The 27,231-nt window shown below is 37.8% G+C and overlaps 1 protein-coding gene across 2 annotated transcripts in view; it reads left to right on the top strand.

The window, feature by feature from the left end:
* LTA4H (leukotriene A4 hydrolase) overlaps nucleotides 1–22,683 on the top strand; it is a 42,619-nt gene extending 19,936 nt beyond the window's left edge. For both annotated transcript variants that reach the window (XM_004381242.3, XM_023735730.1), the window contains 17 exons: nucleotides 1,108–1,228; nucleotides 3,771–3,839; nucleotides 5,727–5,831; nucleotides 7,846–7,898; nucleotides 10,074–10,146; nucleotides 10,410–10,550; nucleotides 11,834–11,857; nucleotides 12,347–12,417; nucleotides 13,419–13,530; nucleotides 14,135–14,279; nucleotides 15,285–15,388; nucleotides 15,793–15,863; nucleotides 16,397–16,451; nucleotides 18,123–18,218; nucleotides 20,738–20,820; nucleotides 21,475–21,579; nucleotides 22,407–22,683. In XM_004381242.3, coding sequence (XP_004381299.1) covers nucleotides 1,108–1,228; nucleotides 3,771–3,839; nucleotides 5,727–5,831; nucleotides 7,846–7,898; nucleotides 10,074–10,146; nucleotides 10,410–10,550; nucleotides 11,834–11,857; nucleotides 12,347–12,417; nucleotides 13,419–13,530; nucleotides 14,135–14,279; nucleotides 15,285–15,388; nucleotides 15,793–15,863; nucleotides 16,397–16,451; nucleotides 18,123–18,218; nucleotides 20,738–20,820; nucleotides 21,475–21,579; nucleotides 22,407–22,524 — 1,546 coding nt within the window. In that variant the 3' untranslated portion in view covers nucleotides 22,525–22,683. The remainder of the gene's footprint in view (nucleotides 1–1,107; nucleotides 1,229–3,770; nucleotides 3,840–5,726; nucleotides 5,832–7,845; nucleotides 7,899–10,073; nucleotides 10,147–10,409; nucleotides 10,551–11,833; nucleotides 11,858–12,346; nucleotides 12,418–13,418; nucleotides 13,531–14,134; nucleotides 14,280–15,284; nucleotides 15,389–15,792; nucleotides 15,864–16,396; nucleotides 16,452–18,122; nucleotides 18,219–20,737; nucleotides 20,821–21,474; nucleotides 21,580–22,406) is intronic.
* Nucleotides 22,684–27,231: the final 4,548 nt, after the last annotated feature.

The following is a 27,231-nucleotide window of genomic DNA, read 5'->3' as shown; positions in this document are numbered from 1 at the left end:
TTGTCACTCGGGGAGTATATCACACTCCTTGTGTTTATTGGGAGCCCTGGTGGTGCAGTGGTTGTTAACTTGGCTGCTAACCAAGTTTGAATCCACCAGCCGCTCCGTGGAAACCCTACGGGGCAGTTCTACTCTGCCCTGTAGGGTCGCTATGAGTTGGAATTGACTCGAAGACAATGGTTTTGATTTTGGTGTGTTTATTGGAGAGGGAAAAAGGGTGGAAAACCATTGGCCTAGAACAAAGCTGATCTACCCGTACCTTTCAGTGGCCAGTGTTTTCATGCCTTCTCTTCCCCTTTAATAAATGGAAAGAAACACCCCAGCATAACTTGGGAGGTAGATATTATTAACCTCATTCTGCAGATGGAGAAACTACAGTATAGGAAGGTCAAATAATTTGCCCAAGTACACAGCACCAGTAAGCGCTATTCGCAGGATTTAAACACAGTCAGCGTCTGTGGGTCTCCAAAGTTCTCGTTATTTCCTCATTATCAGCATTCAAAGATCTCTGGTGATGGATCAGTTTTTGTTATTTCCAATCTCAGGCTGATAACTTTTGCAAAATACAATGAAAATGAATTAATAAGAAGAGATTTAAAAAAGAGAAACAAAATGTAAGCACACATTTTTATTATTAGAGTCAACAGACATAAAAATGACTACAAAAGTTTCTGAAAGGTTACTCTCAGTTTCTTGACTTACTGCACACCAGCAGCAGTTTGCAGACCAGCACTGCTCTAACACCCATCACTGAGGTAGTCAAGATTCCAAAATTATTTCTTTCACTTTCCCACTGTCGAAAAGGTGTCACACAGTGGGGTACTTGACTGATACCAGTTCCTGTTATGGCTTCATTAGCAGTTAACACAATAGGGTAGAAGAGACACACAGGCTGACATTTAGGTACGAACACCAGGAGACAAACAGCTACATTAGAAGGCGGCCTTCCTAGAGCTCACTTAGTCAGTAACAAATGACCCCCAGCCTTGAGACCTCCCACAGAATTGTTTATATTATTTAGTATTATGAATGCAAATCTTAGCTATCTTTTAATTGTCCTCAGAGATGGAATTATATTCTACTAATATATTTATTTGTTTCATACAGAAATCAAGAAGTCATTATAGAAGTTTCTTTTGAGACATCTCCAAAATCTACTGCTCTTCAGTGGCTCTCTCCGGAGCAAACTTCTGGGAAGAGACACCCGTATCTCTTTAGTCAGTGCCAGGTAAAAAGGATTCTGGAATGATTTGTTATACAGAAAGTTCCCAAGACATGTAGTTTAATGAAGCAAAATGGACAGTGGTCTTATATGGATATGTGAGTCTTACCTAATGGAGTGTTTTATATTATGTTATAAAAACAGTATATATGTATTCTTTATCTATATCTCTCAGTATTAACACATTCATATATTGCATTAAAAAATAAGCTTCCTTTACTTTGAGAGTATGTCTACCTAGATTGGACCATCCAGGGCATGATGTGTATCTTAATCGTATTTATATCTCTGGCACCTGGCATAGAACCTGGCACAAAGTGGGCACTCAAAAAAATGGTCATAAAATGGAAGGAAAAAACAAAAGTAATATGTATTTGTTATAAAAAACGCTAGCAGCAAAGAAGCGGGAAGTGAAAAATCATATTCCCCAACCCTTTCCAGGCACCATTGCCCAGAAGTAATCACCACTGAGTTTGGTATATAGCCTTTCCAGCTTTTTTCTTACACATTTACAAATGTATATATTATTTAAATGTATTAAATGTGCCTTTAAAATGAGATAATTTAAACTATTTTTGTTTTCTGTTTAAAAACTAAGGATAAACAGTCATATAATTAGAGGTAATCTATTACAAGGATAAAAAGTATCAAACTATCTTCTGAGGAAAAAAAAGACTTCCGTTAAACCAAACCAAACCCACTGCTGTCGAGTTGAATAATGACCCTGTAGGACAGAGTAGAACTGTCCGTAGGGTTTCCAAGGCTGTAAATCTTTATGAAGCAGGCTGCCACATCTTTCTTCCATAGAGTGGCTGGTGGGTTTGAACTGTTGACCTTTCGGTTAGCAGCCGAGCACTTTTAACCATGGTGCCACCAGGGCTGCTTAATTCTGTTAATAACTGAATACTTTACAGTTAAAGAAGCTCACTTCATTAAACATTTACTATATTTCCAAGTATTGTGCTAGGTATTTTGCATATATAATCCTCCCCATATTCATGTATGATAGATATTGTGGTAGGCTCAAATTTAAACGTATCTGTTAAAAAGAAAACAATATTAGCACATTAATTAGTCATGTTTACTTTCTATTGTCAATTAAAATAATCTAAGAACACTTAGTTCATTAATCTGGAAGAGATGTGATGCTCTTGGCAAGAATGTACAAATTGTGCACTCTCTTGTTTTTTTGTAAAATTGGATTTCAGGCAGTATTTCTTACAGAATGTCCACAAGCTAACGTTGGCAAGAAGTGAAAGATGCGTGAATCACAAAATATATGAGTTTTGAATATATTATTCCATTTCATATTTGCAGCAGTGTTGGAAATATAGGAAAGAGATCTCAGATAAATTAATGAATTATTACAGTTGGTAGTAAACATGTAGATGTGATTTTGTTCGATGACTTTTCTTACAGTTGTTCTCTATGTATACTTGGTCTCATACAATGAAATACATGCAGTGCCAAATGTAACTAGGGACAATTAAAGAATTCTAGAGACATGGTCCTAGAATTCTATTTTGGGAAAGAGAATCAAGTGGTCCTTCTAGTTCTATATAATCTATCAAGAGGTCATTCAGGAGCCCATACTTGTGGGGAATCTGCTAGATCTGAAATGAAAAGGGCTAGAGTTTAGGGGTTTTAAAAAAGTTTGTAGTGGAACGAAGTATGCCTAGGATTTCTAACAACTTCAGAGAGGGATATTATTATCAGTATTCCTTTAAACTCAGTAGAGCCTGTATAATGATACCGGGGTTCCTTAGCTCGCCAGCAATCAACACCGGCGTGTTTGTAGACTGGCCAGGGTATAAAATTGTGGCTGCTCTGGCCATTCTTCTTGATCGAACCAGTGTTTATGACAGTTTGATGTGGAAGCAGAGAAACACTTTATATATTATATGATCATGTCTAGATTATATTGAGGGAGACTGTTTCTTTCTCCTTTTCTTCCTTGTTTTTAGTTTCAAAGTTTGCTGCAAGGTTAAAAATGTCAAGACAGTAGCAATATTTCTCAGGTTGTGTTCCTTATAACACTGGAGTCCTGTTAAATGTTAGTAACTAACCAGAGAAAAATGGGTTTAATGTTAAAATAAATGTGAGAAGTCCAGCAGGTTTCTTTTCTGTAGGTCTTTTCAGAACCTCCAGCAGGCTAATGTGCCTAGTTACTCTCCAAGACAGGGAGGTACTATGCCATAGTTCTCAAATTTATTTGACTAAAGAACCCTGTTTTTTTCAGAGTTGCTAGGAGCTTCTTGTTGGACACTGCTGTTACTCAGAGCGTAAAATAGGAAACTCTGCTTACCAGTTTGCTTCATTCTTCAACTGGAAGTTGAGGGCTGAACCACTTGTTAAAATGGAAAATCAGATCTTGTTATTCACAAATCAACTTCCTGCTTTAAAAGATCTCACGAAATGTGAAATGTAATTTTTGTTTTTAAAAAGAACATATCTAAGAATAATGCTACAATTCTAATGATTTCCTAATGACTTGATTTATAAGAATGGAGACTAGCCATTTCTGTTTTTTTTTTTCTTCTCCTCCTAGGCCATCCACTGCAGAGCAATTCTTCCTTGCCAGGATACTCCTTCTGTGAAATTAACCTACAGCGCAGAGGTGAATATCACAAATTATTAACTGAATTAATTGATCCATACAAGTAAATGTGGCATAATTCATAAGGAGAGATAGTGATTGGAATTTTTACAGCTAGAAATATTTTACTCAGAGTCTATCTGGAATATGTAAAAAAGAGGCTGTGGGCCTCATTTTGAATTTCTGTGGAATGCAATTTTGAACACTGTAAGTGTAAGAAAAGGAAATGGATACCGTTCTGATTTTAAAAGAAATTCAGAATTCAGGACCTAAAAGCAAGAATTTTGGAAGAACTTTTTTTAACTTTTAAAAGTTGACATTTGCAGGATTAAAGTTTCCATAAATCCACTATGTTGTTGTGGTGGTGGTGTGCCATCAAGTTGATTCCGACTCATAGCGACGCTGTAGGACAGAGTAGAACTGCCCCACAGCCTTTCTGAGGGGTTCGAACCCTCACCTTTTGGTTAGCAGCCGGGTGCTTAACCATTACACCACCAGGGCTATCTGGGTATCCTAATGTGCGTATGTTGCAGACTTTTGTGTATGTATTTCCAGCTTATTCCTGAGCTAACTTCTTGATAGTCCTTGCACGGTGGTTAAGAACTTGGCTGCTAACCAAAAGGTCGGCAGTTCGAATCCGCCAGTTGCTCCTTGGAAACCCTATGGGGCAGTTCTACTCTGTCTTATAGGGTCACTATGAGTTGAAATTGACTCAACAGCAACTGATTTTGTTTTGTATCCTAGACCTTGGACAGGTCATATAACCTCACAACCACAATTGTCTCATCTATAAAACATTTCACTACCAGATGAGGGGATGAGGCTCAACCAGATTAGTTCCTGAGTGTTTCTAGTTTTCAGATCTATGGTGGTTGTAGCACTAGTGCTTAACCTAATTATGTGCCTGCCTCAGTAATACCTCTGAGTCCTGGGCCGTGCAAGAAGAACGTGAAAGTCTGGCACTTACTGGAATGTGTGCTTGTTAGCACTTCATTCTGGCGTTTATTAGAAATAAAACTTGCAGAATCGTGGCTGCTAAATTAGAATGCGCGCTTAAGTGACCATATGGTTTGCTCCATAAGGATCTTTCCATATAAGTTTCCAGAGGAAATTATTTCACGGTTTTTGGCAACAAGTTTTAGTTTTCATAGTCATCACCCTTAAAAGTTTCTTCTATTTGTAGCTCCAAGTGTTTATATAAAATATAAAATTGTCCAAAACTGTATTCTGTGTCCTAAAATGAATATAGCATACTTTGAATCTTTTATGGAGGGTGTGTGTAGGAGAATGGGAGATGTCGCTACCATTACCAGGCACAATGTTAGGCTCTTCATTTACATTATTTGTTCCTTGCAACAAGCCTATGATATATTACCTTCATTTGATGGTGAATCTGAGGCTCAGCGACATCATTAGCCCATGGCCATGCAGTTAGTAAGTGGCAGAGCAGGACTTTTAACCCAGTTTTCTCTGAAACTCTGCTCTTAATATGGGTAGATAGGTAGTTTTACATTTTGCTAATTTACAAAACCGATGGATACTTACCCATTGAGTTCATTTAAAAAAAAAACAAAAAACCCAAACCCATTGCCGTTGAGTCAGTTCCGACTCATAGCAACCCTATAGGACAGAGTAGAACTGTCCCATAGGGTTTCCAAGGCTGTAATCTTTAAGGAAGCAGACTGCCACATCTTTCTCCCATGGAGCAGCTGGTGGGTTCAAATCATCAGCCTTTCGGTTAGCAACTAAGCACTTAACCATTATACCACCAGGGTTCCTTTTTGAGTTCATAGTTTGTGTATTATACACAAAGTCAAGAAGGAAAAAAAAAAAGTTATTTTAGATGTGTATTTTAAGATCCATATAACCTTCTGTTTATAACTGGAAATTGCTTTTCTTCTCAATTAGGTATCTGTCCCTAAAGAACTGGTGGCGCTAATGAGTGCTATTCGTGATGGAGAAGCACCGGACCCCAAGGACACAAGCAGGAAAATCTATAGATTCAACCAGAAAGTAAGATCACAGGGTCTAGATTTTTGTTTTAGTTAGTGGTGAACTCAGGTAGCTTGTACCCATTCAAAGAGCAAAATTGCTTTTGAAATATTTCAAAATTAAAAAAAAAAAAACAGCTTTTTTTTTTTGTTTTCTTTATTCCTTTTTCTTTTGTACTTTTAAAAGATTGTTTTCTACTAAATAGACAATAGATAAGTGGTAACTTTGGTGAAGGGTGAGACTGTGCACAACATTGGGGGAGCCAGCACAGCTTGTACAAGGCAAGGTCATGAAAGCTCTATAGATACATCCAAACTCCCTTAGGGACTGAATTACTGAGTGGAAGGCTGTGGGGACCATAGTCTCAGGGAACATCCTGCTCAGTTGGCATAACATAGTTTATAAAGAAAACGTTCTATATTCTACTTTGGTGAGTAGCATCTGGGGTCTTAAAAGCTTGTGAGCAGAAACCCTGGTGGCGTAGTGGTTAAGTGCTACAGCTGCTAACAGAGAGGTCGGCAGTTTGAATCCAACAGGCGCTCCTTGGAAATTTTATGGGGCAGTTCTACTCTGTCCAGTAGGGTTGCTACGAGTCAAATCGACTTGACGGCAATGGGTTTGGTTTTGGTTTGGCCTTCTAAGATACTTCACTGGTCTCACCCCGTCTGGAGTAAGGAAGAATGATAAAAACCAAATACACAAGGGAAAGATGAGTCCAAAGGACTAACGGACCACAAGTACTATAGCCTTCACCAAACTGAGTTCAGCACACTTAGATGGTGCCTAGCTACCACCACCGACTGCTCTGACAGGGATCATAACAGAGGGTCCCGGACAGAACTAGAGAAAAATGTAGAACAAAATTCTAACTCACACACCAAGAAGACCAGGCTTACTGGTCTGACAGAGCATTGCCCCCCGACACCCTTTTAGCTCAGCAGTGAAATCACTCCTCAGGTTCACCCTTCAGTCAAAATACAGGTCCATAAAACAAAATGAGACTAAATGGACACACCAGCCCAGGGGCAAGGACCAGAAGGCAGGAGAGGACAGGAAAGCTGGTAATGAGGAACCCAAAGTCGAGAAGGGGAGTGTCGACATATCATGGGGTTGGCAACCAGTGTCACAAAACAATATGTGTACTAGTTGTTTAATGAGAAGCTAGTTTGTTCTGTAAAACTTCATCTAAAGTACAAATGAAAAAAAAAAGTTTTTTACTTACAGAGAGTTTGCACTGGGGAAAGAGGTTACTGGATAATAATGGTAGAGAGTAAGTGCAGATTCCATTTTCTGTTCACTCCAGTCTGTAGCAAGCTTCCTATTCCTTTAAGTCACCCTGTCACCTGCGTAGGCTTGCAGGAATGTGACTGTTTAGAGTTTACAAATGGAAGAGCTATCTTATAGCAAAAAAGCACTTACTACAGTCCTTTAAGTTAAAAGTTCTATGTAGCTGGTAATTTGGCTTGTATCTTTGACCTCGAATGAGTGTGTGTGTGTGTGTGTGTGTGTGTGTGTGTGTGTGTGTGTGTGTTTTAATCCATCTTAATAGAACACGTAAGTGAACCACAATGAGCAAATTCTGCTCCCACCCCAGCTTCTTAAAACCCAGGAAAATTAGTTCCAGGCTCCCATAACCTAGGCATCTGCTTATTGCTGGAATATTTTTTGTGTCTCTAGAATATACCAGTAGTGTTTTAAAACCAAAGAAAAAAACACAGTTGCCTTCTTATGGGTTAATTTTTGAAAAATGCTTGAAATGTACCTTGTAATACTATGTGCAGTCATGTTTTTCACATGTTGGGAGTGTTCCTTCCTGGTAGAATAAAAAGAAAATAGATATTTTGAAATGTTTTACAATTTTGAATTATATGAGCTCTTGCAAATGAGTACTATTTGAGAAAACAAAAGGAAAGTCATCTATACTAATATTTGGAGATTTGAAAGGGAATTTACTTAATTTTAAATATGAATTGTCTTATTCTGGAACCTTTTTAAACACTAATGAAAATGTGCGGTGTGTGTTTGCCCCTTCTAGGTTCCGATACCCTGCTACTTGATTGCTTTAGTTGTCGGAGCTTTAGAAAGCAGGTGAGCTTTCGAGCATCTCATTTGGGTATTCCTCCAGATATTAAATAACAGCTCCAGAAAAACTCTAATTTAATTATAAAATGTGAGCAAAATGTAGAAAGTCTTTATCAATTACCCCTTAGATTTTCCAAGTATTGTAGAATGAGCTTGCTTTTCCCTTTAGTTAAAGATCTGGATTCTAACATAAGCTTAAGCAAGTCACTTCTTGGAACCTCCATTTCCTCATCCTCAAAGTTGTAATTGTTTCTGCCTTTACTCACAGAGTGGTTGTGTGAGACAAAGGGTATAAAACATCTTGAAGCATTTTGAAGCCTATAAATATTATAGAAATGCAAGATATTTTATTAAAGTTTTACCAGTAGCTAGAGTTCCCTTCCTTTTTAATTTTCTGTTTGTTCATATTTCTAAATGACTGAGAATTAAGAATGTCTGTAGTGGTCATATTCTTTAAATTGCCAGAAATGTGGAGGTGGCAGAAAAGTCAGGCAAACACGGATTCAGATTCCAGCTCCAGCAGTTACTACCTACATCCTTGGGCAACTCAGCAACCTCTTTGAGTTTTATTTTTCTTCCCCTGAGAAACAGAAATAATAATATATTTCAAAGGATTTTTGTGAGGATTAACAGACCTAGTATCTATAAAGCACCTAGTTTAGTTCCTGGCCTATAAAAAGTACTCAATAAATGATAATTATAATAATTATCAATAGCAACTGATGATATTGAGCTCTTATTATGTGACAAGTCCAGTGCATTTTCTCATTGAACCCTCACAACAACCCTGCGGAGAAGATACTGTTATTTTTCCCTATTTTACCAATGAAGAAACTGACGCTCAGTGGTTTTACTAATTTGCCCAGAGTCACACGGCTAGGAAGTGGCAGAGCCAGGACCCAAACCTAGGCCGTCTGACTTCAGAACCCATGCAGTATAGACTTGCGCTGCCCAATATGGCAGCCACCCACTACATGAGGCTGTTGAGCACTTGAAATTGAGGCTAGTCCAAATGAAGATGTACTGTAAGTGTAAAATACGCACCAGATTTCTAATGTTTTGTATGAATAAAAGAATGTAAAATATTTCATTAATAATTTATAATTTTTGCATTGATTGCATGTTGAAATGATAATATTTTAGTTACATTAGATTAAATCAAATGTATCGTTAAGAAGAATTTCATCTGGGGTTTGTTTTTTGTCTTTTTAAAAATGTGGCTATGAGACAATTTAAAATTACATGTGCAGCTCACATTTGTGGCTGTCAGTAAATTTATATTGGATTGCACTGATTATATTGCTACTCACAGTGTGGTTTGCAGATAGTAGCTTTGGTATCACCTGGGTATTGGTTAGAAGTGTAAATTTTGGGCCCTATCCCAGACCTACTTAGTCAAAATTTGCATTTTAACAAGTTCACCAGATAATGTATATGCACATTAAAGTTTGGGGAGCACTGCTGTAGAGACCACTGCCTCTCTGGGGCAGTATACCGAGGCAAAGTCTTCTTGTTTGGGGTTCAGTTTTGCATAAATTTTTTAAAAATGAAATTTAGATGAAATGATGTTTTTGAGTTGTAGCACTATACAAGGAGTCCCTGGGTGGCACAAACAGTTGGTTAAGCTCTCCACTATCAGCCTAAGGGTTGTCAGTGTGAACCCACCCAGAGGCACCTTGGAAGACAGGTCTGGCCACCTGCTTCCAAAATATAACAGCCTTGGAAACCCTATGGAGCAGTTTTACTCTGCACACATTAGGTCACCATGAGTCAGAATCGACTCGTTGGCAACAAACGACAAGAATAACAACAGCACCATGCAAGTGATATATAGTTCTACTTGTTTCTTCTGCAGCTTCTGCAGTTGTGAGATTGAGGGAGGAAACTAGATCCTTAAAGGTCTTAACTAGAGCCAGTAAGCTGACCTTTAGGGGCACTTTATATCTCAGTTCTCATTTAATCCAGACTGTGCCTCCTTTTAGAGCTGCATGTCTATTTATGCATTTAAAACAGCAGCATTATATCAAAGAAGTCTGCTAACCTCATCCCTTTCCCATAAGTACCTGGTAAATCACACTCCTACTGCAAGGGTTTATGTACAGTACTTTAAATCCTCCCTAGATCTAAGTGAGTAGCAATTGGCCTTGAATTTCTTTTTTACTAAGCTTTTTAATTTTGCAGGCAAATTGGTCCAAGAACATTGGTATGGTCTGAGAAAGAGCAGGTGGAAAAGTCTGCTTACGAATTTTCTGAGGTTGGTCACATAGTTATCCTTTTTAACAATTGTAGTAGACAATAGGTTTAAGATTTTGAGCATGGGAATAGAATCATTTTAAGTGATTTAGCAAAAGAATCAAACAAACATATTTTATATGAATTTCTAGTTGCTAGATTCCTATCATTTTCATTTAAAATAAACATCATTAATTCATAAACTTCATAGAAATCAATATACACTTCTAAGAAATTTATTATGGTAATAATTAAGACATACATATATACACATTAATTTTTCAGACTGAATCGATGCTTCAAATTGCAGAAGATCTGGGAGGACCGTATGTATGGGGGCAGTATGACCTATTGGTCCTGCCACCCTCCTTCCCTTTTGGCGGCATGGAGAATCCTTGCCTTACTTTTGTAACTCCTACTCTACTGGTAAGTGTAAATGTTTCTTCATTTGAAATAAGGCTTCTCAAAAATAACCTAGGCCCGAAGAACCTTAGACTCCTAATAATGTAAAAACAAATCTTTTCTCTTGTTCGTATAACCCTTGTTTCTAATTCTTATTGCTTATTGTGGTTATTATCATCATCTCATCTTTCAAAAGAAAATAAATTGGCCATTTGAGGGGAGAGAATATTATGTTCAAGGTGTTTTGGATTTTGATGTTTTGAAGAGGGAGGAGGCTATGTAACCACCATTGACTGATGAATTATGTTTCTAGACAAACAACCTGTACCATTTATACTTGCCATATACCAGTTACCAGTTGCTGTGGAGTCGATTCCGACTCATGGCAACCCTGTGTGTGTCAGAGTAGAACTGTGCTCCATAGAGTTTTCAATGGCTGATATTTTGGAAGTAGATTTCCAGGTATTTCTTCTTAGGCACCTCTGGGTGGACTCGAACCGCCAGTCCTTTAGTTAGCAGCTAAGTGTGTTCACCATTTGCACCACCTAGGGACTCCACATTTGCCATGTAAGCACTGGTAGAAAACTCACTATGCCACATATAGGAAAGGATTAGGCACAAAGGAGCCCTGGTGGCACAGTGGTTAAGTGCTGGGCTGTTAACTGAAAGTTTGGTGGTTTGAACCCACCAGCCACTCCAAGGGAGAAAGATATGGTAGTCTACTTCCATAAAGATTACAGCCGTGTAAATTCTATGGGGCAGTTCTACTCTGTCCTATCAGGTCGCTATGAGTCTGAATCAACTTGACGGCACTGGGTTTTTTGGATTTTCTGTTTTTTTAGGCCACAATAGGTTGATGTATTTTATATGCTTTTGCAAACTACTTTAAATACTTCCTAGAATCAGGAGAGTAATAGGTTAACAGCTAAATAAATAAACCACAGGAGACATAGGAAACTATAATCTTTTCTTTAGTATTTTGTGGATAATAAGGAGAGAAAGAAATGGAGGAGAAATGTTTCTCAGAAGTTAATTAGAGACAACTATACTGGCCCTCCTTGTACTGGAAAAAATTCCCTAGGGTTACCTAGAGAAAGAGTTCTGCTCTTTTTGAGTCCTGCATTTTTTGTTTGTTTGTTTTCTGAATATACATCTCTTTTGAATGTTTTGGAGTGTCATAGTAGATATACAGTGGGTCATTAATGCTAGATTACTAGATTAGACATTGAAATAAATAGGTGGTCTTTTAGATAAAGTCTGTAATATGTTTACTGAAATACTTAAGTAATTTCCTTTTTTTGTTTTAGGCAGGTGACAAGTCACTCTCCAATGTAAGTTAAAGTTTCTTATTATGTATGGCCTTACTCTCAACAAGTATTAAATCAACTGATTTTAAAATATTCATTGTATTGTTATGTTGAGGATATGGTTAAAAGAGATAATTTGGGGATCTTTGTTGTAAGGTATTTTTAGATTAACAATTAATTAACAGATTTAAGAAAATTGTATGGTTCAATCTTTTCATATGTTTATGAAATATTTTCTAATGGAGTTATATATCCATTTAATTTAATATTTTCTAAATAATTTTTGTTTCTAATTATTTTAACTAAGCCATATGTTCTTGTCTTTGGCTAAATTATAATTTTTTTTTTTTTTTTTTTTTTTTGCTAAACTGAGTAACCCCTGAATATCTTAGCTAATGTTTACATGTTTAAAAAATGGAGTAACAATGGAATTGAAAGAACTAGAGTGCCTAAAGAATGGATTATTTTAAGTTAATAAATTTTCCCACTAATCACTTTCTCTTTTTCCTTTAGGTTATTGCACATGAAATATCTCATAGTTGGACAGGAAATCTAGTGACCAACAAAACTTGGGATCACTTTTGGTAAGTTTTTTTTTTTCCTTTTTGATTCATGTTATTGATTGATTTTATTCCACCACTCCTAACTGTGTATATGTTGTTATTCTGTGTTATCATCAAGATAGACGGAAAAAAATTTTTTAATACTGTACCAGTTGTCACAGTATTAGGTACATTGTAGGTGTTCAGTTTATGCTTGTTATTAGTTTCTGAGGAAGGTACATTTTACTACCTAGACACATAAAAAACAGAACCATGGTTTAATTTTCCCTGTTGCCCTCTGCTGGGCTGGACTTCCCATTGTTCTGAACTAGCTGCAGGGGAAGCACATAGGCCATCTGCTCAGACAATTGCTTTAATCTGTAGAAAAGCCCAAAAGAAAATACATTAGAAAACCAAAGACACAAGGGAAAGATTAGTCCAAGGGACTAATGGACCACAAGTACCACAGCCTCCACCAGACTGAGTCCAGTACAACTAGTTGGTGCCCAGCTACCACCACCGACTGCTCTGACAGGAATCACAATAGAGGGTCCTGGACAGAGCTGAAGAAAAATGTAGAACAAAATTCTAACTCACACACAAAAAAAGACCAAACTTACTGGTCTGACAGACTGGAGAAACCCTGCAACTATGACACCCGGACACCCTTTTAGCTTAGTACTGAAGTCACGCATGAGGTTCACCCTTCAGCCGAAGCTTAGACAGCCCCATAAAACAAAATGAGACTAAATGGGCACACCAGCCCAGGGGCAAGGATGAGAAGGCAGGAGGGGACAGGAAAGCTGGTAGTGGGGAACCCAAGGTCAAGAAGAGGACAGTGTTGACATGTAGTGGGGTTGGCCAACCAATGTCACAAAACAATATGTATATTGTTTAATGAGAAACTAATTTGCTCTATAAACCTTCATCTAAAATACAATAAGAAAAATTTTTTTAATAAAAAAAAGAAAACATCTTGTTGGTTAAAATGCTGCCTCCCCTCAGCTGTGTCAGTGTTTTGATTTTGTTTGTTTCTTTTCCAGGTTAAATGAAGGACATACTGTGTACTTGGAACGCCACATTTGTGGACGATTGTTTGGTGAGAAGTTCAGACATTTTCATGCCCTGGGAGGATGGAGAGAACTACAGAATACGGTAAATGAGTCATATTTTAAAAAGCATTCACCCAAAATTCATAGACGTTAAAAATTTAGTTTGTAAAGCATCTTTACAAAGTAGCAGCAAAGTCATTTTTATAGATGTGGAGACCAAAGCACATGCTAGTATCAGTATATTACTGTATCGGTAAATGTCATTCATTATACCTGTATAAGATAGTGATCATTGTCTGAATTGGGAGCTGCAGGACCTCTTTGGGTCTTTTGCTATTAATATCATTAGTTACTATGTTTGAATTTTATTTGAGAAATATATATATATATTTATGTATATATACATATGTATGTATATGTACGTATATATATTTGCTGACCAGGCATTGCAGACCTTTTCCTAGTCTTTTATAAGAATAAAGGCTCTTATTGGGCAAGAAATATCAGGGAACAAGTAGCCATTCCATTAATAGACTTCTGGAAATTTATGCCAACATATCCTACTATTTCCAGTCTCTTAAGTTTGTTCAAGTTCTAGACTTCTCAAAAAGTTATGCCACTGAGTGAAGTAATACTGCGTATTAGCTTGTTTGTGTGGTGACACCAGTCCTCATATATGAACATTCATCCACTTCTATGTCTTGCAGATAAAGACTTTTGGGGAAACAGGTCCTTTTACCAAACTTGTGATTGATCTGAAGGATGTGGACCCTGATGTAGCATATTCTTCAGTTCCCTATGAGAAGGGCTTTGCTTTACTCTTTTATCTCGAACAACTTCTTGGAGGACCAGGCAAGTAGTTGGCATTTTCAGATTTTTTTGTTCTTTTTGAAAGTAATGTAAAAAATAAGGAAGGATTTTAAACTGGTGTTTTTTATTTCCAGTTTATTCTGTATGTGGCTGCCAAACAAATCTTTTTTGTGTTCTAATACCACGTCTCTACATAAAACCTTGAATAGAACCTGAGTTCTTCGTTTTGCTTCTTGACTCTTTAGAAACCTCATCTGTATTTTAAAAATCAAAAAAGTAGCATTTGCTTACTGAAAAAATTTGTACAGTATAAGACTTTACGAGTAACAAGGGAAGGTCCTTCAGCCCGAGGGATAACCAGTGTCAGCATTTGTGTGTGTGTGGCTCCAGATCTTTTCTAAGTCTAAATAAACAAACAGACAAATAAATATTATAGTTATTTTAATTACAAAAAAAGTCATACTGTATGTTCTGCATTTTGTTTTTTTTACTCAACAATAATTTCACATACTTCCTTCCATGTCAGTACATGAGCTCCATTTCATACTTTTAAATGCCATTATAGTATATCATTATATAGATGTGCTGAATTTATGTAATCCGCCCCTACTGATGGGCCTTTAAGTGTTTTCCTTTGTTGTTTGACTTTGAATGTCCTCCGTGAGCTGAACCCATTCCTCCTACCTAGTCTTGTTCGACTCGAAGGCAGTGGGTTTGGGTTGTTTAGTCATGCCTGGGTCATCGCTTTTAGAACTTGCGTTGTTCGTTCCTTTTCTGCCTCTTCATTTGTGTCATCCCTCTAAGTTGGATTAGTTAGGATTTCTCTTCTCCTTTCCACCAAATTATATGTATTCTTTAAGGCCCAGCTTAAGTCCTACCTGCTTCTTTGAACATTCTTTACTCTTATAGCCCTCACTGGTTTTCCTAGTCTTTGAATATTCTCTGTTCTCCATGGTTAATAGCATGATGCCAAGCACAAACATGCTAAATAATTACCTTTACCTTTCCATTAATTGATTTTTTTTTTTTTTTTTTTTACACTCTTAGAGGTTTTCCTAGGATTCTTAAAGGCTTATGTTAAGAAATTTTCTTACAAGAGCATAACCACTGATGACTGGAAGGATTTCCTCTATTCTCACTTTAAAGATAAGGTTGGATTTAAAAAGCTTTCTTATTTTTCATGCCCATACAGCTTTATTTGTTAGCTATTTATTATGCTGATTTGAATTACTTAATAGTAATATTGGTATAAAATTTGTTTTAAGACTCGAGCTCTCATTTCTTCCTGTTTATGAACTAATGTGTAGAATTTTCCTATTTTGTATAAAATTCGGTATATACATTTTGTGTATGCCTAATTTTCCTATTTTAATTATTTAACAGAACACTACTGATCAATACATATTTATTTTAGAAAGGAACTTAGAAATTATCTTGACATACCAGTGTAGACAAAATTACAGATCTGAGGACCTAAGAGCTTGCTTTAGATTTTTTTTTTCCGACAGAAAGGTTTGTTCTGTGGCAAACTGGGTATTTTTCTTACTGTTCACAGGTTGATATCCTCAATCAAGTTGATTGGAATGCCTGGCTGTACTCTCCTGGACTGCCGCCTGTAAAACCCAAGTAAGTACTTACTTGGTAATACTTTCCCTCTCATTCTCCTAAATCTTGTTGTTGTTAGTTGCCATTGAGTCGATTCTGACTCATGGTAACCCCACGTGTGCAGAGTAGAACTGTACTCCATACGATTTTCAAGACTGTGACCTTTTAGAAGCAGATCACTGGGCCTTTCTTTTGCGGTGCTTCTGGGTGGGTTTGAACCACCAACCTTTCTGCTAATAGTTAAGCCCTTAGAGCGCCTCAAAATATCTAAAAGGATTTTATGCCTTGCTTAATCTGTTACTAGTTAGTGATTAGAGTTCTTAGGTGTTTGGACCTTAACCCTGAGGCCAAAAGAATAATTTCCATGATAATGATAAGCATAAGTTAGTTCAATTTATTACAGATAATTAAGTCAAGTAAAAGATTTTCTATTTCCATTGCTTGGAGTTCTTTACTTTGAAATTTAAGTACGTTCTGTAACTTTAAAATTGCATTTATGTGAAAGCATGTGCATTTTATAAAATTTAATCTTTAGTATTTTTTCATCTTTGCAGTTATGATATGACTCTGACAAATGCTTGTATTGCCTTAAGTCAAAGATGGATTGATGTGAGTAGTAATGTGGGTTTTTTTTACTCCTTTTAAATAGTACAAATATGTCTACTCGTGAAGATGGGGAAGGAGTGTACCTTACTCATGAACAGCTGTATTTGCAAAGGCTATTTCTGTCCTGTTTTTAATGTTTCCAGGGTGATACTCTACAAGCCCCCAATGTATTAAGTTTCATGGGGGGAAAAAAATTGACATTGACAGCAGTAGTTCTGATTTTTCTTGCTTCTTTTCATGCTTAAAAAATAATGCAAAAATATGTGCATTTTACCTTTCTTATTTTCTTCATAAATCATTTATAAGATATTACTTCAAATATAGCAGTTACAAATACCAGATAAATACAAAACAATCTTCGGTGACCTCTAATGCCAGCTGTTAGTGTGGGAAGAATCGAGGCAGTTTTGTTCTGACACGTAACTTTGTTCACTTTTATGAAGCTTCCTAAACAGATACTGAAGCATAACCCTTTAGGGAAATTAGAGTGAGTATGTGTCTTGGATAATTCTCTAGTGGAAAACAAAAAATTTAGGAATAATCCTATTATCTACAGCGAGTTTAGGTGTTACCTTTTGAAACTAAAGTTTATCCAACCATATTTCTTAGCATCCTCTACATACAAAGATGGCTGGGTTCTGATATTAAGGGGAGGAAGATGCAAAATAGCATGTATTTTTTAAAGTAAATTTTCCGTAAGACTCTTGTTGTTGCCGTTAGGTGACATGGAGTCAATTTCAACTCATAACAACCTCTTGTGACAGAGTAGAACTGCCCCATGGGGCTTTCTAGGTTAAAGTCTTTACAGAAACAGATCGCAAGGTCTTTTTCCAACAGAGCCACTGGATAGATTTGAACTGCCGGCCTTTCGGTTAGCAGCCGAGCACTTAACCATTGTCCTACCGGGGCTCTTTGGTAAGGATATGCAAGGAACTATTAATATTGGTTACTGAGGAATAGGACTTGGAGATGGAGCAAAAACAAGGGAGCTTTTCATTCTATTCTATTTAATTTTTTTAACATTTGCATGTATCTCTTATAAATTAAAAAAATAATAGTTTGAAAAAGCTCTTAACTGAAAAGATTTTAAAATACTTATTTAATATTCCTTAATCATATCCTCAGATATCTGTGGCTGTAAATCCTAATTTTGAAAAGCACAGACCCACTTTTATTTTTCTTAGATGATTTCCAAGATTAAATAGGGAAAATAGAATGTGTGGGGCTGAAAGGAAGCATCAGTTTGTGGCCTTATCAATTTATTAGTGTGATATTGCAAAGAATATGCAATTTGATCCTTTATCCAAATTTATTAATTGACCTATAAATCAGTTGTCATGCTTTTTATAATATTTTCTTTACTTTGGAAATCTATATGTCTTGAATGGTACAAAGGATGTCAAAAGTTTCCTCCAGCCTTTATTAATAGTCTAATTTTTCTTAAGTAGTGCAGATTTTAGGAGTCATATCCACTTTTCTAAATTACAGTAATTCAGTCTCGGGATTATGATTTAAGTAGCTAAGGATTAAATTTATTTATTTTTTTTACAACCTTACACAGCCATGTATTTCTGTATTTTTCCTAATTTTTATATATTACTTTTATGTCAGATAAACCAATAAATATTATTAAATTGTACAAGATTGGAAATAACCAGGTAACATTTATTTTAGGCCAAAGAAGATGATTTGAATTCATTCAGCGCAGGAGACCTGAAAGATCTCTCTTCTCATCAGCTGAATGAGTTTCTGGCACAGATGATCCAGAAAGTAAGTACTAGCTCAACACATTAGAAATCTAAATGGGCATAAAGGCACAGCATTTACAGTGAACCCAACCTGAACAAAACTAAATGGAAAAAAATAATTTATAAAATTCATTTATTTATTTAAAAAAATATTTGTTGAATTCCTATGCCTACTATGTTTACTGTTGTTCTGAATACAAAACTATATAAGAAAAAATAGACCTTATCCTCAAGAAGCTTATAATCTAGTAGAAAAGATAAGACATGCAAAATTTATTAATAAAAGGAGGTATATTTTAGGTGCAGCGCCCTGGTGGCATGGTGGTAAGCCCTTGGCTGCTAACCGAAAGGTCGGAGGTTTGAACCCACCATCAGCTCCTCGGAAGACAGGCGTGGCAGGCAGTCTACTTTTGTAGCATAAGATCTACAGCCTTGGAAACCCTATGGGGCAGTTCTGTTCCATCGTATGGGGTCTCTATGACTCAGAATCAACTCGACAGCAATGAGTTTGGGGTTTTTGTTTTGGTATATTTTAGATATCACTTGAGAAAAACAGCTAATTAGTGAAGAAAGAATTCCTTCCAACTGTAGTAATCAAGGAAAAGTTTCTGGAGGAATGGGACTTGATTTGAGCAGAGCAGTGTTAGCTGGGGCGTAGAAATTCAAATTGCAGGGAGCAGCAAGTGAAGGAATCTGCCCAGTGTTGCAGGAGGAAACATTAAAGCAAGGTAGAGAGGTTAAGGCTGGTAGGGATCAGATGTGATGAGTCTTGAATGCTAAGCTAAGAATTTTAGATCTTATTCCAGTCAGTGGGAAAGGATTTAAGATTTTTGACAGGAGAGTCATTTGATGAAGTGGTAGGTTGTGAAAACCACTGGTGATGTGAAGGTTGGATTGACATGAGGAGTAGTAGTGGTGAAGTTAGTAGTTTGGAGACTTGCAGTACAGGATATGATGTAGTGAGCTGGTGGGAGTGGAAAGAACCAGACAGATAAGAGATTGGATAAGATGAAAGCTTAGCGTTTTATAACTGACTGCATTTGAGGGTTAATGAGAAGGAATCCAAGTAGATTTTAAGGTTTTAAACCCAGGTAATTGAAAGAGTACGTGAAGGTGGAAGGACATGCTGCATTCTGAGAGGGAGATAATGACTGAGTCTTTAAGTATTACATTACTTAAAGGGTACGAAAACCTTGAGAGAGATGGAGAAGATTTGGAACAGAATTTCCTATATAATTGATGTCAAATGAGGAATAGGGCTTTAAAGTAACAGGGGCCCACTCGAAATAAGAGAGAGTCAATGTTAGTGAATCAGGTCATCACAGTTTAATTTCTGTACTACTGCTGTGTGGCCTGGGAACAGAAGAAAGAGAACATGATGAGGATGACTTGGTAATAAGCATGGCAAAAACTGGGGAAAGTAGGGAAGCCTAGGATGTGGCTTTAACGGGCTGCCCTACCATGGTGAACTTGGAGTTGAGCGTGCCCATAAGGAGGCTTATAGACTAAATAATTTGGGAAACAGTTAATGAGAGCAGAGATGGTTAGTTAGCGTGGGGTGAGTGTGTTGTACAGCAAAGAGGTTGTGGTTGGAGGGGAGAGTTAACATCTCCTTAGCGGCACCTCTGCCTGCATGCCGCAGGCGCCTTAGACTCTCTGCTTGGTCCAAACTAAACTCATCTTCTTTCTTTCTTTCACCTAGACTTGTTCTCCTATTTAGCATGGGTTAGGGTGAGCATAGGACATTCATGAACCCCCTGAATTGTATATAAAAGTTTGTGTTTATGTGGTAAATGATATATTTTTTCTAAGGAAAGGGTCCATATTATTCATCAGATTCTTAAACCATGATGACCTGATTCACTAAGCATTGATTCTCTCTTACTTCAGCCGGGCTCCTGTTGCCTTAAAATCCTATTTCTCATTTTGCATTGATTCTCAGAGTAAATGCATAACATAAACTGGTGTACAATACAATTATTATGGGATTATTTATCATTACGGAAGTCCTTTTCAAACATACCTGTCATATCCCGCCGTTTCTGTAATACAGAAGTTTAAGAACTGCTGTTTTTTAGGGATGTAGATAATTTAAAAGGAATTTCAGAGGAAATATACAAAAATAAAGGTGGGGAGGATCAATGAGGGAAAAATTAAAGAACTATGATTTAATCCGGAGAATGTAAATAAATTGAAGCTACGTAAAGTATAAGGGAGAACTTGAAAGACTCTGGAAAGGGTCTAAAAGTTAATATTTATATGTACCAAAAAGTCTTGAGGAGAGCAATAAACACAATATTCTCATTTAATTCTCTAAGTACCTCACAAATTATCCCTTTGCTTTCAGTAGAACATCTCTATCCAGAATAAGTTTGCACAGAATTTCCTTTAGTGTGCGTTTGTTTCTTTTACTTTTATCTAACTTATTTCTGTATTATAAAATATTTAGGATTTTAATCTGGCTAAGAATTTTTCTCCAGCTCCTTTCTTCCCAGGAATCCTGTTGAAATGATATGTTATGCTTCTTTATTTTGCTCTTAGGCACCTCTTCCATTGGGGCACGTAAAGCGAATGCAAGAGGTGTACAACTTGAATGCCATTAACAATTCTGAAATACGATTCAGGTACATCATTTTAACTTGTCTCTGTGGAAGAAAGTAGAAAGCTAGTTTAAAAGATGGAGAAAGGGAAAAGAGAGTGTGAGACATGTGAGTCTTGAGAAATCCTTGTCAAATAATTTTTTGCGTCTATATAAATAATTATAGTGGTACTTAAGGAAGAGTTGGAATGTCTGTAAGATGATAGTATTCATCTTTTTGTTAGAGTTTGTTCTGAACTTCTCTTGCCTTAAAAAATAGAGTTAGGCAGTCAGTGGTAAATAAACTGTCTTCCACAACCAACTGAATGACTCATCAGTAGAAATCATGAGAAAACTTTGGTTCTGCTTTATGTTCATCTTTATGGTCTGGGGCTTAAGTCAAAGTTTAATTCATTCAGAAATTGCATTTCTAGGGTACGTAAGCACTTACAGAATCCGGACCTGTTAAAACTTACGGTCTGTTTCAAGAACAAACTCCTCGTCCTTCTCTTCTCCAATTGTAAAGTTGTATATAGAAGGGTTTGAGATTCTCAGAGTAAAAATATAATATAAACTGGTGTGCAATATAATTAATAGGGGATTACTCATCATTACACAAGTCCTTTTCAAACGTACCTGTCGCATCCTGCCCCTTCCTCCTCACTTCCTACGTCATGCGCATTAAAAACCCTCCTTTCAGATGGTTACGGCTCTGCATTCAGTCCAAGTGGGAGGATGCAATTCCTTTGGCCTTGAAAATGGCAACTGAACAAGGAAGAATGAAGTTCACACGGCCCTTATTTAAGTAAGAACCAAATCAAGCTCTGTGCTTTTTAATTTATAGAAGGAGTGGGGAAGAAAAATCTTAAATGGATTTCATTGTTGTTGTTTAGAAAATGTAATCTATGTGATGGATATTTTTAAACTTGTTAAAGTTTATAGATAGAATTGTGGAATAGGAATTAATGCTTCTAAATATTTAAAATTGGACATAGTTTTTTAGCTTTTTTAGAAGCATTATATAAAAAGTCAATGAAGCATGAATGCTATCGGGGAGCCAATCTTCCAGAATTCCCAAGTGAATTCCCACAATTATTTAGGAAATAAGATCAGTCTGCCTAATGGGTCTGAGTCTCTATCTAAAATAGCGCTATCCAACAGAACTTTCTGTGATGATGAAAATGTTCTAGATCTCCACTGTCCTGTGGGGTAGCCACTAGCCACTTGGAGCTACTGAGCACTTGAAATGTGGCCAGAATGACTAAGGAGATCAGTTTTTAATTTTATTGTATTTTACATAATTTGAAATTTAGTGGCTAGTGGCTGTTGCACTGGACAGCCCAGGTCTAAAAGTAATTTTAATCTCATACTGTGGATTTGTGGTTTTATTGTCTTAACCTTAGTCACTCCCAAATATAGATGAGGATTATTAATACTGTGCATAATGAACTCTGAATGAACTGTCCATCCTCCTAGTTAAGGCCACCCTTCTACACTACTCAAGTACAGTGTTCCAACAAGTCTCTCCTCCCCTCTTGTTCCTGAATCAGTACTTTTGTTAAATATTTGGCTACCACCTCTGTCCTCATCCATCAATTTAATCTGAGATGTTGGCTGTTCTTTCTTTCGAAGGGATCTTGCTGCCTTTGACAAATCCCATGATCTAGCCATCCGCGCCTACCAGCAGCACAAAGCAAGTATGCATCCCGTGACAGCCATGCTGGTGGGGAAAGACTTAAAAGTGGATTAGGACCTGCCTATGGCTGACTTCAGAAAGGTTTCTTTTTTAAATTGAATTCATAAAGAAATATGACGTTTCAGCTCACACTGTAATTAAAAATGTCTTTTTGGTTTTGGCTTTTTATTGTGTTGTCAGTGATTTTGCTAAAATAAAGCTGAGCCACATTTTTTAAGCGGTATGTTCTTTGTAAAATAAGTTTTAGCCACATTTAATCTTTTGATTTATAAATTGTATCTTGCAAATGGGCTTCATATTAGTTTTCTCCCAGTATAATCACAAAATATGTCAATATATTATTGACCTGATATTTTGTTCTTTCATTTGAATGTACTGCAAACCAAAAAATTCAACATGAGTAGGTTTTTGCTTTTTAAATAACTTTAAACGTGAACTCTCAATTAGATTTGCTCATCACCTGCCTGATGGACACAGGATGAACTCCCTCACCAGAGTGTATACACTGTAATGGGAGCCCTCTGCTCCCTGATCCTGGATCCCCCACTGGACTCATCTGGTCCGTTCGTCAGATGGTCACCCTGAACTTAAGTACTTCTCATCAGTCCCTCAGGTATCTTCCTGAGAGTCTCTTCAGTCTGCCTCGTCTGCTCCTCCTGAATGGTCAGCCAACAGTCTTCACCTACACAGAGCATGCAGCATGCAGAAAGAAACATATTGAAAGTGTAACAGCAACTTGACCAAATGAAAGAAGAGAGTAACTAGAAATAGAATCTAGTATTTCTAACTAGAGTAACTGGAAATACTCAATGACGGAATTACAGAGATTCCCAGATTTTCTTAGTTCCCAGCACCGACTTAGTGTCTTGATAATTTTTTCACCACACCCCTTGGCCAAAAAAAATACCTAACTATTTCATTTATTTAGTTAGGTGCAGACTTGATAGTAATCATGTAGTATCAAGCAAATGGCACGGGTTTTCCTCAAAAGTTTAAAATACCCCAGAGCACTCATGAGTGCCCCCTGGCACGTCAGCACACAATTTGGGAACAACAACTATATTATCTAGGATTTTTTTTTACAAGTAACAACAACCCAAGTGACTGGAAGTCAGAAATAGAAGAGGAAGATTATTTTAAGGATATTGGAGTGGGGGAGGGTATGAGAACCCAAGGGCAGACAGCAGAGGCCTGACACCTGGGGTCTTAGAGCCATCAGTACTCTTGTGTCTCATCTCTGCTTCTCTGGTCCAAAATGTACAGTCTCCCTCCCCTCCAGCTTTACTGGTACAAATAGTTCTTAACCACATGGAGAGATTATCTCAATTCTGAATTCCCAGAGGAGATACTCTGGCCTAGCTTGCGTCTACCACTGGCCAATAAACTCCAGCCAACAGGAATAGTGTCTTATAAAGGTGGGTGAGGGTGTGTCATCCTCAATGCTAATACAGTGCCTAAAATCCTAAACTAGATAGGAGCAAACACCCAAAAGGTGTGTTTCAAAGGGACATGTTCCTGTTCATTCCTGGAATTCTGACGCTTGTCTCTTGCTCCCTCTCCCAAGCAGTTATCTCCTTTTGGACACTTACCTATGCCATAGTGTGACTCTGTGTCTCAAGCTTCCGATCCCACTTGTCTTTCTTATGAGGAATACCAGGGTTCAGCTCAAATTCCTGGTATCTAATCACTTGGAAGTGATTAGACTTTAGCAAATCCATGTCCCCAAATAATGCTTTTAAGTCTTCTCCTGCTCTTTAAGCATACCCAACATATGCTAAGCTACTGTCATTTTTCAGTTACCACTGATCAGTAATACTGGAAGTGAATTGGGACAAGGAATGCTTGAAGAGTGGTGTGGAAGAAGACAGGGGCCGCTGAAGACAAAGTTATTCTACTTTCAGATTGACCTAGGGCTGGCTCAAAGGACTTTGCATTTATCCGATTTAACCAATGAGCATATGTTGAGTGTCTTTGTGCCAGGCTAGATGTACTCATAATTACTGGATGAACACAGATAAGTTATTTCTATATAATACTAAAAAAGAGAAGTGCTAAAGCAGCCAGAAAGTGGCCACTTAAACTAAGGATTTAGGGAAGTCTCTGGATGGTGCAATTGGTTAACACGCTCAGCTGCTAACCGGAAGGATGGAAGTTCAAGTTCATCCAGAGGTGCCTCAGAAGAAAGGCCTGATAATCTAATTATGAAAAATCAGCTATTAAAAACCTTGTAAAGCACAGATCTACTCTGACACTGATGGGGTCACCATGAGTAGGAATCAGCTGGATGACAACTGTTGTTGTTTTTTCTGGTTTAAGGGTTGCTAGGTGCAGAGGTATGCTATATCTTTTTCACAATCTCCCTAGCTGCTAATGGACATAATAGCTATGAGTGGACATAAAGTACGTGCTTTGGGGGAGATGATTGCCCACTAAGAACTCTAAGTGGGCTAAAGGAGGAGGGCTGTTCTCTGACGGCAGTACATCTAGCCCACTCTGAACAGGGGCAATAAATGATGTCCATTGCTTACAGGGGACCTTCTACTTTTATTACCCCCCTTTTAACTTTTATTGCCTCTTCTACCTACTCTCTGTATATGCTATCTGTCCTGTTAGCATTTAATCCCGGGAAAGAGAAAGGTGTTCTCCTCCCAAGACATGAACTGGGGCATGCTTGGATGTGATCTAACTCTGTCGACAGGAGCCTAACTTCAGAGAACTTAGGCTGATGATGATGCATCCTGTTCTGTTCATCCCTGTCCTGTTTATTCTGTAATTACACCATTAGAAGTGTCTGGTCTGTGCTCTGCTCCAAATACTCCTTCACTAAGAGCTTGTGAATATAGTGACATTGCAAGTGTTTAGGGAATGCTTCCTACAGAAGAGAAGGTCTAAACTGAGCCTTTAGAAATATCTAGCCAAGCAAAGAAAGTTGGAAAGTGCGTTCCAGGCAGAAAAAGAATAACATGATCAAAGGTATAGATTGTTTAGGTCATGAATTTGGACAGAGCCAGTGGAGACAGCTTGTCCCTGCTCCACAGTGTCTAACGCCTGAGCTTGGAATCCTCAAATGGCTGTGGGTGACTGAAGTCACTGGGAGCTGGAATCAGCTGGAGTCTTCTTCACTCACATGTCTGATACCTGGACTAGGATGATTCAAAAACTGGGCTTGGCTGGGGTTGTCAACTAGAGTGCCCAGCATGGTGGTAATTGGAAGTATGTGTCCACCAGCAAGTAAAGCCAATGATGGCAGAGAATGTATCATATTTATTTCACCCCCAGCACCTAGCATAGTGCTTGGCACGTGACAGACGTTCAAGAAAAACGTGTCGAATGAGTGAATGAATGGAGAAGGGTAAAAAGGTGGTTCATATCTAAGGACTTCAGTTTTCTCAGAGATGAAGGAGGCCAGATATTCCTCTGAGAGGAGGTGGATATTGAGAAGACACTTGAGGAGGTAAGTGAAAGTTTGAGAAACTCACTGAGGGAGATGGACAAGTTAAAGGGCAGTATCATCACCTACACAAGCACAGAACTTTCTGGCGCAGAGCCTTCCCCCTGGGGAACAGAGATGGCAGTATTGTGATGACCCAGGATCAGGTTTTACTTAGAATGTAGGCATAGGTTTAGGGTCGTAAAGGAATTTCAAACACTGAAAAAGGAGTCATTCAGGTGAGCAACCACAGGGACCAGCTTGCTAGGGAAGTAAGTGAGAAAGCTGTTGGGAAGTGAGGGAAACAGGGACTGAGCAAAGGTCAGGCCTGAAGGTAGAGATGACTGAAGTGGGTGGAGAGCTGGAAGACTAGAAGATCGTAGTCAGAAGGTGCAGTGTTGGAATTTAAGATTTCTCAAGTCTATTAATTTCAGGTGATAAATTCCAGGGTGAAGCCCGGGTGTGGGTGGCTGAAGTGCAAGTTCTAATAAAGCTCAACTGGGTGTAGCTCTTTATTTGTAGTTCTTTGTACACTTACCCTGAAGCTGTCAGAGAAAGACTCTGGACTGGAGTGTGGGTGTGAGTGTTTTCTGTGAGCAACTGTGTCTTTATTCCCAACAGGGATTTTTCTTTTGCAGTAATCAAATATCTAGACACTGGCTTACTACCAAAGTGCTGCTTTGTTAAAATAGTGCCCATATTTCTTTGTGATTCCTTTTGCTTGCTACTCAGAGTTCCTTAATACTGGTGGTAATGAATTGGCTGCAAGGAGCCATTTTTCTGTGTTGAAGAAGCTTAATTAGATTAGGGATATCCATGTGCTAAGATGAAAGAACATTTATAAAGCAGAATATGCATACAGAGTATTAAAGTCCCAATCACAGTAATCACAAACACTTCTGTTGCATTTCCAATATGCCAGGTGCTGTTGTAGGGATTTATATATATGAACTCAGCTAATTCTCCCAACCAAAACCAAAACCAAAACCAAACCCACTGCCATCGAGCTGATTCGACTCCAACTCATAGCAGCCCTGTAGGACGGAGTAGAACTGCCCCATAGGGTTTCCAAGGGTGTAAATCTTTAGGGAAGCAGACTGCCAAGTCTTTCTCCCACAGAGCAGCTGATGGGTTTGGACTGTTTACTTTTCGATTAGCAGCCAAGCACTTAACAACTGCACCACCAAACCCAAAACACCCACTGCCATCTAGTTGATTCCTATTCATAGTGACCCCCTAGGCTTTCCAAGGCTGTAAATCTCTGCGGAAGCAGACTGCCACATCTTTCTCCTGCAGAGCTGGTTTCGAACATCCGACCTTTCAGTTAGCAG

This window comes from Trichechus manatus, unplaced genomic scaffold (genome assembly GCF_000243295.1).
Source record: "Trichechus manatus latirostris isolate Lorelei unplaced genomic scaffold, TriManLat1.0 scaffold00081, whole genome shotgun sequence".
Classification (NCBI taxonomy): domain Eukaryota; kingdom Metazoa; phylum Chordata; class Mammalia; order Sirenia; family Trichechidae; genus Trichechus; species Trichechus manatus.
The sequence above is the reverse complement of the archived record's forward strand: the minus strand, read 5'-3'. Positions and strand labels throughout refer to the sequence as shown.